At 38.4% G+C, this 13,349-nt stretch overlaps 1 protein-coding gene across 2 annotated transcripts in view; it reads right to left on the minus strand.

Moving 5' to 3' along the window:
* The window catches only part of MINDY2 (MINDY lysine 48 deubiquitinase 2), a 159,476-nt gene that overhangs the window by 110,662 nt on the left and 35,465 nt on the right, over nucleotides 1-13,349 (minus strand). For both annotated transcript variants that reach the window (XM_007479668.2, XM_001377578.3), the window contains exon 2: nucleotides 3,263-3,320. In XM_007479668.2, the coding sequence (XP_007479730.2) occupies nucleotides 3,263-3,320 (58 nt within the window). The remainder of the gene's footprint in view (nucleotides 1-3,262; nucleotides 3,321-13,349) is intronic.

Genomic DNA, 13,349 nt, shown 5'->3' on the forward strand with positions numbered 1-13,349 from the left:
CCACTGGTCCTGTGGCAACTGCATGTCCCTCAAAGGGCTAAGTTTTCTGATGAAAAAAATTTTTTTTTTATTTTTATTAAAAAACCCTTACCTTCCGTCTTGGAGTCAATACTGTATATTGGCTCCAAGGCAGAAGAGTGGTAAGGGCTAGGCAATGGGGGTCAAGTGACTTGCCCAGGGTCACACAGCTGGGAAGTGACTGAGGCCAGATTTGAACCTAGGACCTCCTGTTTCTAGGGCTAGCTCTCAATTCACTGAGCTACCCAGCTGCCCCCCCTGAGGAAATTTAACTTGCTTACAAAGTGAACTTTGCAGAATACTATTCCCACGCCTGTCTTAATATTTCTGACAGAGGCAGAGATGGCAATGGACATAATTTTGGGGTTCCTGTCCTCTTGCCAGTCATCAGCAAAAGAATGTTCAAGTTACAATTCTAATGCTTTACATCTTTATCTACAAAACAATAAAAACTACTGATCAATCCAAGTAACTGGCTTGGTACTAAATAAACAATGAAAGTATGGAATTTTTACTTTTTAAACAATTGTGAACAGGTATAGCTACAGTCTATGTATGTTTTTAAAAGGCAGGCTAGTTGCGTTGTTTGTAGTGGCAAAAAATTGGAAAATGAGGGGATGCCCTTCAATTGGGGAATGGCTGAACAAATTGTGGTATATGTTGGTGATGGAATACTATTGTGCTCAAAGGAATAAGGTGGAGGGATTCCATGTGAACTAGGACGACCTCCAGGAACTGATGCAGAGTGAAAGAAGCAGAACCACAAGAACACTGTACACAGAGACTGATATGCTGTGGTACAATCAAATGTAATGGACTTCTCTACTAGTAGCAATCAGAACTATTCTGAGGGACTTATGAGAAAGAATGCTATCTACATCCAGAGGAAGAACTGTGGAAGTAGAAACATAGAAGAAAAACAACTGCTCGATCACATAGGTTGATGAGGATATGACTGGGGATGTAGACTCTAAATGATCACCCTAGTGAAAATATTAATAGTATGGAAATAGGACTTGATCAATGACACATGGTAAACCCAGTGGAATTGTGTGCCAGCTACAGGAGGGAGCTAGGGGGAGGGAGGGAAAGAACATGAGTCTTGTAACCATGGAAAAATATTCTAAACCATCTAATTAAATAAAATTTTCAAAAAAAAGATGGGCTAGTCATATCACATGGGTGAGGAATCACCAGAAGATTGCCATGTATTCCCAAAGGTATTTATTTAATGTTAAGTGATGAATAGACATTGGAAGAATTTCTTGGAGGCAAATTTATAGGATGACATGGACAAAAGTTACCCAGGCTGGGTAGGCATGGATAAATTACAATATACATCATTGGAGGGAATAATATATTGGTATCTGTGGAAAGGAAAACTAAAGCAAGTTCTGGACTTTCTTCCACTGAGTTGGAACCAACAGCAGTTAAGAGTGTTAGAGAGATGATATTGACAAGACTGACAGTTGGTGGGGGAAGGGGCAACTGGGAGCAGCAGTTGGTCTTGTGACTAGAACTTCCTTCCTGGCCTTTGAAGTGGAAGGGGCTCTCTCCCTGTCTCTGGATAGAAGTGACTCTATTCCTAAATTTCCCAATTGTGTGCTCTACCTGGATCCCTGTGATCATGTTCATTAGACAAAAGGACTTAAGGGAAGCAATTTGGACTGTAAGGCCAGTCTTCAGGGGTGTCAGCCCGAAGAGACACGTCCAACCAGCTCTGAAGGTCAGAACTTTTCTTCCTCTCGCTGTTTACTGCTAAGACTTTTGAAATTAAGAAAGCTAGCACAGATATAGCATAGACAGGAATAAGAGAAACCCTCCACCAGCCTGTGAGGCCTGGCCTCAGCTCAAAAGCTGAGAGATTCAAGCCTCATCTAGGGAAATCCCTCTTCCCTCCTCCCTGATACCTCCCCAATCCAAACCTTTTATTAAAATTTATCTTTATTTGAATATTGCAGTCAGATAAGAGGACTAACATTTCAAGGGATATAGAAAGAGCTGAACCTCAGGATAGCCATTCAAGTGTAAATGGTCCTTATTGGACCCCTGCTGGGTGACCTTGGTCTAGGGGGAGGCTTATCCCTCAAGAGGGTTCGTGCTTACCTGCTCTGGGGTATCTGCAACATCAATCTATAGAGAAGACGTCCTCTCAGGCTATCATAAGTGGCCCATTTCTCAGGAACTCCATTTTTCAAAATCAGTCTCTCGGCAGGGGGCAGCTCTCTCCTTTTACCTCACCAGCAGCCATATTCCCTTTCTCCCTTCAACTCCTCCATTCCCTGTTATAAAACCTTCAGTATCCTCTGTTCTTCAATCCCAGCCATTTTCCCAATAAATATTACATATCACAGATTCATCAAATGTCCATCTTTAATACTCTCATTTACATGCAAGGAAATTGAGATTTAGAGAGGTAAATTGACTTTCCCAAGGACAGAAAGCTCTGTCATGGTAAAACTGCATAAGAATGAATATTGAGTCTAGTGCATTATCCAGAAGAGAAGCTGTAATACCACATTTATCATACACTAAAAACCAGATCACAAGATATGGAAATGTATAACTTATAAATCCTAATTCAACTGTTTTTTTAAACCCTTACCTTACATTTTAGAATCAATACTAAATATTGTTTCCAAGATAGAAGAGAAATAAGAGCTAGGCAATGGTAGGCATGGAAGGGGGTGTCAAGTGGCTTACCCAGAGTCACACATCTATGAAGTATCTGAGGCCAGATCTGAGCCGAGGATCTCCCATCTCCAGGCCTGACTGACTCTCTCTATCCACTGGGCCAGCTTGCTGCCCACAGGTAACTCCACTGTTAAGTATTTAATTTGTACTTTGGGGGAATTATCATATATCACATAATTTTCCAAAATAGCACATTTTCTTTTTGTGACTATATAATCTTACATTTAGGCAGAAAGGTACAGAAACCATTTCTAAGGACAATAATTTTAAAATAACTTGATATCATTGCTTAAATTTATAATTTTTATAGCATCTCAAAACAAACTTTATAACAAGATATTTTTTTTAAATAAATAAGCCTTACCTTCTGTCTTGGAGTCAATATGATTGAGTAAATATGATTGACTCCAAGGCAGAAGAGCAGTAAGGGCTAGGCAATGGGGGTTAAGTGACTTGCCAAGGGTTACACAGCTGGGAAGATAACAAGATAATTTTAAAAGATATTTTCCTCTGAAAGAGATACAAATAATCTATTTTGTTCAACACTGACCTAAATATTCCATCAGTTGTTCAGCAGTTATGATTTCCATCATTGGTGGCAGTTTTATCTGAAAGATAAATGAAACATTTCATAAAAATAAATTTTAATTGCTTAATAACATCAAAGATGTGACACATCTACATCTATTACAATGCCTCAGGAACAAATATTTTAATTGTTTTTAGATGCCTTACATTTAACAAAATTTTCTAAATTTATCAAAATTTCTTATAATAAAATATCATGCAATTTTCAGTCTTTGAAGTAAGGGCTAGAAGTCTTATTTTTTTAATTATATGCTATGATTATCAGCTTAACTTGTCAGAACTATGGAACCATTAATAAGCACCAAATCATCATTCAATTGGTGGTAGGTAGCATGGAATTCAGATTCTATGTCTTTCATAGAGTATTTTATGAACTACCACCCACTCAAAATGATCTATCTCTTTATCCACACATTTCTTATAAAACTGTGTGGATCTCTCTGTTGCACTTGCTGTGCTCTGTTTAGTATTAGAATGATTTGTTTATCCATCTTAACCCCACTTTTATAATCTATGTTTCCTGAGGAGAGGAACAAGTCTTGTTTCATTCTTTTCTTTTTTACCAAATATATTTTAATAGCTAAATAAATCTTAAGTCCACAAGATGCTGCCTTTAATCTCTGCAAAGTCATCCCCATTAGGTGAGAAAACTTCATACATTCTGTGCCTTCCATCTCCTACTTGGTACAGAAGGCTCCCTGAGTAAAGGCTGTTTGGGGCCAGGCCAGGCATCCTTGATCTACATCTTCCATCTGGGACAGCACAAGGTTTCTTTCATCTCCTGCTGTCATCCCAGTCTAACTGTAATGTGTCACATCTCTAATGGAAAGAATATCCTTCTCTTTGACTTCAACCCTCCTATCTTTTGCTGCACCTGTCCTTTGATTCTCAAACCTTGTCATATCCTTCACATTCCAGTGACTCTGAATTCCTACAGACCATCATCAAAACCGCACTCATACTCCCTATAATCTAATTCATTATTCCCATACACCTGAACTCTCCCACCCTAAAGTTCTATCCTAATTTCACCCAGTCCTTCCACTGTGCCCTCTGGAATGCCTATTATATAGGCAACAAACTTCCCTCTGTCTTGAAGCTACTCATCTCTAAATCCTTCCAACTACTAGCTCTTACCTGCTTTTTTTCTTGATGACAAAGCCTTCCTGGCCACTCTTTCCAGTTTTGTCTATACTACTTAGTCCCCACTGCCACTTCCAGGTTCCTCCCTTTCCTCCTTCACCGAGTAACTTCTCTTCCTTTGAGGTTCATAGTATTCATATCTACTACTCAATCAAAAATTTTGGTACTGTTTCTACAAAACCCCTTCTTTCCTAAATGAATTTAGTACCTGACTTACAATTTTCTCTCACCTTCTCAACTCTTGCTTTCATTCTAGGAGGCTTCAACATGCATATTGATTTGCCCTCAAACATCCTAATCACTCAGTTCTTCAATTTACTCTCCTACTGAGTGCTACTCCTCCATTCCACCTGAGCTACAAAGATGGTCATACCCTACAACTTACCCACACTCCCAAATATATCCCAAACGTTCAAGAATTCTTAAATCCCCTTATGTGACCATAATTTTTTGGCTTTTTACCTCTCCTTATATCTTCCCTTATACAATTCTACCCTTCACTCTCACTATAACCTCTAATACGTTGACTCCTCAATTTTCTCCTAGGCTATCTCCCTTGCCCGGTGCACTCTGTTCTTCTGCCCATCTTGACTCTTCAATAAATAAGTGCAACTTTGTTCAAAAGGCACTAAAAGACTGCCCTTTGATCCAGCCATAGCACTGCTGGGTTTATACCCCAAAGAGATGATAAGGAAAAAGACTTGTACAAGAATATTCACAGCTGCACTCTTTGTGGTGGCAAAAAATTGGAAAATGAGGGGATGCCCTTCAATTAGGGAATGGCTGAACAAATTGTGGTAGATGTTGGTGATGGAATACTATTGTGCTCAAAGGAACAATGAACTGGAGGAATTCTATGTGAACTGGAATGACCTCCAGGAATTGATATAGAGTGAGAGGAGCAGAACCAGGAGAACATTATATACAGAGACTGATACACTGTGGTACAATCAAATGTAAAAGACTTCTCCACTAGTGGCAATGCAGTGATCCTGAACAACCCGGAGGGATTTACGATCCATATTCACTGGAAAAACTGTGGGAGTAGAAATGCGGAAGAAAAACAACTGCTTGATTACACGGGTTGAGGGGTTATGATTGGGGATGTAGACCCTAAATGATCATCCTAGTGCAAACATCAACAACATGGAAATAGGTTGTGCTCAAGGATACATGTAAAACCCAGTGGAATTGTGCGTCAGCTATTGGAGGAGTGGGTGGGGGAGGGGAGGGAAAGAATATGATTCTTGTAACCAAGGAATAATGTTCAAAATTGAATAATTAAATAAAAATCCAAAAATAAATAAATAATGAATAAGTTCAACTCTACTATTCCTCTCTCTTGAATCCCTACCCTCCTTATCATATTACAAATTATGCCTAGCTAAGTTTCAGCCTTGAATCACTCCCACCATTCATCACCTTCATGACGACATACATACTTCTGAATAAAAATGAAAAAAATCACAGAATTATTCAGACTGAGTCCATTACAAATCTATGTTACATAACCACAAGTGGGCCCTTACTGCTACTAGGCAATCCTTCTATACCTCCTTCATCAATTTACTATCCCACTACCCACAGCAGTTCCTATAAACCTCTTCACCACTCCTCAGACCCCCCATAGTTCCCCGCTACCCCTGCTCTCTCAGTGGTGATCTTTGCCTCATCTTTAACAGCAAAAAAAATGAGGCCACTTGCTGTGAGCTCCCTCTTCCTTATCTCCTTTCCCCCCAGATGTCTTCTGCCACTTTTTCTTCCTTTACCCATTTCATATGATGAAATGCTCTTATTCTTTTCCTGCCTTGATCTCTCTGCTGATTTATAATCTCATATCTCCAGTTGCCTTTTAGACATTTGAACTGGTTGTCCAATAGACATTTTAAACTCAGTGTCCAAAATGAAATTGTTATCTTTCCCTCTAAACCTTCTCCAACTGCCACATTCCTTATTCTTGTGGAGAGCAACACCATCCTCCTATCCTTTAGGCTCGAAACTTAGGAGTCATTCTAGATTCTTCACTATCTCTGACTGCCATCCTTCCCTCCTTCACCATGTCCAAACTATTGCCAAGGTTTATAATTTTCACATTTGCAACATCTTTCAAATATGCCCCCTTCTCTCTTCTGACACTGTTATCACTCTAGAGCAGGTTCTCAACACTTCACATCTTAATTACTGCAATAGCCTACATAGGGTCAGACTGTCTCCACTCTCCCCACTTCAAAACATTCTCTATTCAGTCACTAATGTGATTTTCCTAAAACACAGATCATGCTCAAAACACTGCAGTTGAAGCTTACTATCTGCAGAAGTAGAGTCTGTCTTTTGCCTCTTTTTGTATACCTAGTACTTAGTACAATGCTTTTTTAATAAATGTTTACTGAATATTGAATAAGTTCTAGAATTCATCCTTTCACAAGTTATACTGCTACTTTCTTAGATACAGGTTTGAACCAAAATTTTTCTAACTTTTTTCCCCTTTAATTATTATAGACTATTGGACCAAGACAGCTGATTTTTTAACATAAATTCAGTATCATTTCATTTAGGCATTAACTTGTCTTTTGGTACTGGCAACACCTGGTCTTATGCATAATTTGCAGATGTATTTTTAAACCAAGAAGTTTTTTATTTCAGCAAGTGAGCTATTTCCTTGAATAACAACAGTGACGGAGAAGAAAGATTTCATCTTGCATCAAAAACGTCTTTGATCAGGCTTTACACATTATTATAGATTGGGCAAATTGTGAGTGAGTTATTTCCTATTTTTCTACCATATGTCATTTGGAGCTTTTTAAATTTTCTTCCCCCAGGGCGATTGAATTCGACACTGGTATGATCAAAATAACTTCACAGAACTCCTCTGGGCCCTTCACAATAACCATCCAACTATTCAAGAGAGATGAGGATATTTTCTGTAACATCAGTCATCTAGTTTCTTCAAATAGCCTTCAGCAGATTCATGATGGTAGAATACCAGCCACCCTCTACCCAAAAACTCCTGGGGAGATCTAGAAAATACACCATACTAAGTAAGTTCTGAATAGGAAATCCAAGAAAAAATCCCAGTAAGTCATTTTTCTAGCCCTGGTGTGAATAAAAAAAACAAAGAGGGTCTGTGGATATTAGAAATGATGATAGTCCAAGAAAGGCTGAGCAAAAGCACACAGGTTGAAGGAAAGGCCATGTACCAGGGAAAGAAGAGGTTTGGCAAAGAGAGGCCTAAATTTAAATACTGCAGGGTGCAGTAATATCTGTAACCTGACAGCTATGTTGTTTACTTCCTACCTAATTTTATTTCACAGATCCAGGTCACACCAGGGAGTGGACCTGAATCTATGACTGGTATTGCAGTGTGAGGAGTTGGTTGCAGGTCTTAGGTAGCATACCAAACAAGTAGCAAGTTCAGAAGCCAGTAGTGGCTGCAGAGTTAACATCAGGGACAGAGTGAGATCTCCATGCCAGCTTCTAACCTAGTCTGAAGCCTGAAGTAGAAATGGCTAACATAGGAATCCAAGAACAAAGAAGAACCTATAGTTTTGTACTCTGAACTAGCAATACTTTTCCAAGGGGCTGAAAATGGCAGGGTCAGGCAACAGTTTACTGGAACTTCCAACTAGGAGCAAGCTCATAGGTATGTTGCTTAAACCTAAACCTAAGCCAAGAACTTGGAGAGCTGTGAGCAGGAGGGCAAAAATCAGACTTTGTCCTAATTCAGGTTGCCTTTGAGAACACTGAAAGCTTGCAGGTCCCTCAGGCTAAATTGTACTAAATACCATCAAGGTCTCTCTGCAGGAGTATTAGCCCAGACCTTAGATCCAGAAGTGTCAATAATCCTATATATCCTAACATCAAGTCCAATGTCATAAGGCAGGTTAGAAGAATGAGCAAATTAAAAAATCCCATAAAAAACTATTATGGTGACACTCAAGTCACAAACGTACAAGAGGATATCTCCAAATATCTATAACCAAAAAGCTTCAAAGAAAAACATGGCAAGAATTACTGGAAGAGATGAAACAAGTTAAAAAGTTTTAAAATGTTTGATAAATGAGCTTGGAATACAAAATTTCAGAAGGCAAAAGATATAACCTTTTAAATGAGAATAAAATACCCAGAAAAAATGGACTCAATGAAACAGGGTTTTCAAGAATTTGTGGTGAAAAGACAAGAGCTGAATATGAATAGAAACTCTGAAGGGCAAACACAGGAATCAAGAAAAGCATATAGCAATCTTTTAAAAAGAATAGGGGGTGGAAACACCGAGAAAAAGCAACTGCCTGAATACAGAGGTTGAGGGGAGGATAGACTCTAAATGAACACTCTAATGCAAATACTATCAACAAAGCAATGGGTTCAAATCAAGAAAACATCTAATGCCCAGTGGACTTACGCGTCGGCTATGGGGGGTGGGGGGGAGGAAAAGAAAATGATCTATGTCTTTAACGAATAATGCTTGGAAATGATCAAATAAAATATATTTAAAAAAAAAAGAATAGGGGGACAGCTAGGTGCCTCAGGGGATTGAGAACCAGGACTAGAGAAGAGAGGTCTAAGTTCAAGTCTAACACCAGACACTTCCTAGCTATATGACCCTGGGCAAGTCATTTAATCCTCATTGCCACTCTTCTGCCTTGGAACCAATATTAATATTGATTCTAAGTCAGAAGGTAAAGGTTTAAAAAAAATGAAAAGTATAGACTTATATCGTATTGCCTGCCTTTTCAATGGGCAGGGGAACGATGGAAAGGAGGGAGAGAATTTGGAACTCATAATTTTTTTTTAAATGCTAAAAATAAATAATAGGTTGGGTTGTTTTTTTTTTTATTTTTCATTTATTTATTTATTTATTTTGAACCCTTACCTTCCGTCTTGGAGTCAATACTCTGTATTGGCTCCAAGGCAGAAGAGTGGTAAGGGCTAGGCAATGGGGGTTAAGTGACTTGCCCAGGGTCACACAGCTGGGAAGTGTCTGAGGCCAGATTTGAACCTAGGACCTCCTATCTCTAGGCCTGGCTCTCAATCCACTGAGCTACCCAGCTGCCCCCTGGTTGGGTTTTTTTAAAGATGAAAAGAGAAGGGAAGAATACACTAGTGGGGAAGAGCAGATTTGAGAAAAATTATAACAGTTTTCAAACAGAAGTCTATATAAGGTCTTTCTGGACAGAGGCTATGTATAATTTTTTTTTTTAAACCCTTACCTTCCATCTTAGAATCAATACGGGGTATTGGTTCTAAGGCAGAAGAGTGCTAAGGGCTAGGCAACAGGGGTTAAGTGATTTGAGAGGCTATGCATAATTGACTGATCCTTTATTACAATATTGTGTTCCCCTATTAATAAATGGTGTTATTCTCAAGGAAATAGTCTCAAAATGTTTATTGCTTAAAGTTCCAGGTGCTACAAAACAAAGTTGAAAGAATGAAAAAAAATGCAGAAAATGTGACATCTCATTGAACAAACACTCATCTTGTAGGCAAATTGAGAAGAAATAATTTAAGAATTATTGGTATACTTGAAGCCATGATCAAAGAGCCTAAACATATTTCAAGGATTTAACAGTAAAATGGCCCCAATATCTTAGATCCATAGGATAAAATAGAAATTGAGAATCCACCAATTACTTACTGAAAGAAAACCCAAAAAGAATATTCCCAAGCATACTAGAGCCATATTTCAGAACTCCAAGTCAAAAAGAAAATACTTCAAGTAACAATTCAGGTATCATAGTCAGATCGATAGTGTCACAGAAAGTAACAATCTAAGTATCCTAGTCAGAGCGATAGTGTCACATTAAATTTAGAGGCTTTCATATTAATTGAGCAGAGAACTTGGAATATGATATACTAGAAGGAAAAGGAGCTAGGATTACAAACAAGATTAACCTTTCTAGCAAAACTGAGTATAATTTTTCAGAGAAAAAATGTATATTTATTAAAACAGAGGACTTTTAAACATTATGAAAAAGATTAGAGATGAATAGAAAATTTGACATTCAAACAGAAAACTCAAAATAAGCATAAAAGGGCAAACATGAAAGAGAGGACTCAATAAAGAACTCTTTATATTCCTATATGTGAAGATAACACATATAACTACTAAGAATTTCATCATTTTTAGGGAATGTATAAGTGGAAATTTTCTACCTTTGGACTTCATCTCCTAAAAGTCCTTCCGTATTTTCCAGAATTCCTCTCCTCTCTCACTACCACATTGTATGGTCATTTTGTGTATAGTTCAGTGTCTCTGCCTCTCTTTCTCTTTTTTATCAAGATTGTGGTTGAATTAGGCAGGTTTTACTTTAGTTTTTTATTTTAATAAATCTTACAAAGATAATGCTTGAGTTATAACTCAATTTTAATTCTCACAGGCAGTTAGAAATATTATAAATAAAAACTCATCTGGAGGCTTATTACTAGATTTGTAAGCATTTATTAGTAAAGAGAGAGAGATAGAAAGAAAGATGGTTTTCAGCCTAACTTGGAAAGATCCAATCCCCTATTGCAGTCAGTTCCCCAACTTGCCAGAAATCAAAAGATAAGTTAAGAGCTTGGAGGAAAACACCAGTCCAGAGACAGGTATGAAAGTAAAGAGACCTCTCTCCTTCCTACCATTGCTTTTTAAAACCTATAGCTCCTGCCTCCATGGTGATGCTGCACTGTGAATTTTAGATTTACTCCACCCTGCTTAAGAATTTTAGCAACTAGGAATGTATACGCCTCCACTTAAGGATTAAGTGAGGGGGAGGAAGGTCTATGACCTGCATATGACTGTGCAAGCAAGTGACAAATCAGAAACAACTGACTGACACCCTTCCCCCTCCCCCGCCTGTCCAAAGCCAAGTTTAAGCCACCATTGGTACATGTCAGACACAGGAAGTGACGTAAAGAACTGCCTTTATAGTTCATGTCACTTCCTGTGAGGGGGATCTGGGCGGTAGAACTTGACTGTGGAGGGAGCTCCAGTGTGAGACCTCAGACTGCTTCTCTTTGACAGTCACATGGTGAGTGCAAGGGTTACTCTCCTTTCCTTGGCTTTCTGGAGGTACCAGCCTTCAAAAGGAGGCCCCTCTTCTGGGAGGAGGCCTCATGGCTGGAAGCTGTGCTAGATTTAATCCTCTATGCCCACCCCCCCAGGGTCTCTGAACTCTTGCCTGTTATCTCTCTCCTTTTCCTCTCTTTCTTCCTTGATATCTTCACTCTATTGCAAATAAACCACCATAAAATTCCATTCTGACTTAAGTTTTTCATTGGCATTTAGAATTTAAAATCCCAGGTGACCAACGAAAAATACATTCAGTCCAACCATAAGTTTTACCCCTAACAGCGCTCACTCTGGCATGTTGATGCAGGGAATCAGGGAATCCAGGAATCATGCTGTCAGACATACCATGTGACTCTGTGACTCCTAAGTCCTGCCGCTTGAGGGTGCAGGATCCAAATCCTCTAAATAATAACCTCACACAACATGATGGCAGAAGTCTACATAGACAAGAGGGCATGGATGTTGAGTTGATTGTTGAGATGATCTCCACATAAAAGATTTATGGGTGAGAAAGAAGGATGCACTGGGAAGGGGGAAGGGGAAATATCACTGTTTGGTCCATATCCCAAAGAGATCAAAGAAAAAAGAAAAGAGCCCATGTGTACAAAAATATTTATAATAGCTCTTTCTGTAGTGGCAAAGAATTGGAAATTGAGGGGATGTCCATCAACTGGGGAATGTCTGAACAAATAGTGGTATATGATGGTGATGAAATACTATTGTGCTGTAGGAAATGAAGAGGGGGATAGTTTCAGGGAAACATGGCAAGACCTTTATGAACTGATGCAAAGTAAAGTGAGAACTGGGAGACCATTATGCACAGTAGAATGTTGTAATGGTGAACCTGTGAAAGATTTGGCTTACCCTGATGAATCCAATGATACAAAACAGTTTCAAAGGACTTGTGATGAAAAAATGCTCTCTACTTCCAGAGAGAAAACTGAAGAAATCTTAGTGAAAACTGACAATTTTTTTACTTTATTTTTCTTGCTTTTTTGAAATGGAGATAAAATGGAAATAGGTTTTGCATGATTTCACATACATAATTGATATTATATTGTTTACCTTCTCAATGGATGTGAGAAGAGAATTTGGAACTCAAAAATTTTTAAAGAATGTTAAAAATAACTGAATAATAAATTTGACCATTAATAAATAAGTTAGGGGAAGTCTATACAAACATGGAGAAAGGAAGTGGATGACATGAACACAGTTTGGGTACAGAAATACATTTTACTCAACAGATAAAGAGGTAAAAATCTTTTTTTTTTTTAAACCCTTACCTTCTGTCTTGGAGTCAATTGGCTCCAAGGCAGAAGAATGGTAAGGGCTAGGCAATGGGGGTCAAGTGACTTGCCCAGGGTCACACAGCTGGGAAGTGGCTGAGGCCAGATTTGAACCTAGGACCTCCCGTCTCTAGGACTGGCTCTCAATCCACTGAGCTACCCAGCTGCCCCCAAAAATCTTTAAGTTTCACTGATGAAGTCTCATTTCTAAAATATATAAGGAACTTATTTAAACTTATAGAATAAGAGCCATTGCCACCACTGACAAATGGTCAAGAGACAAACAACTTTATTTTAAAGGCAGAAATCCAAACTATCAATAGATATGAAAAAAATGTTTTAAATGATTAGTAATTGGGGAAATTCAAAGTCAGATAATTCTGAGGGTTCAAATCTGGCTTGATACTTTCTAGATATACCCCTTACCACTCTTCTGCCTTGGAAAACTGATACTTAGTATAGACTGTAAGACAAAAAGTAAGAGTTTTGTTAAAAGAAAATTTAATTAAGCAGCCTCTTCATTTGGATTAGTTTAAGAATCCTTTTAGTTTGATAACCTGTAACTATGTGAT

This window comes from Monodelphis domestica, chromosome 1, assembly GCF_027887165.1.
Source record: "Monodelphis domestica isolate mMonDom1 chromosome 1, mMonDom1.pri, whole genome shotgun sequence".
In the NCBI taxonomy this organism is placed as follows: domain Eukaryota; kingdom Metazoa; phylum Chordata; class Mammalia; order Didelphimorphia; family Didelphidae; genus Monodelphis; species Monodelphis domestica.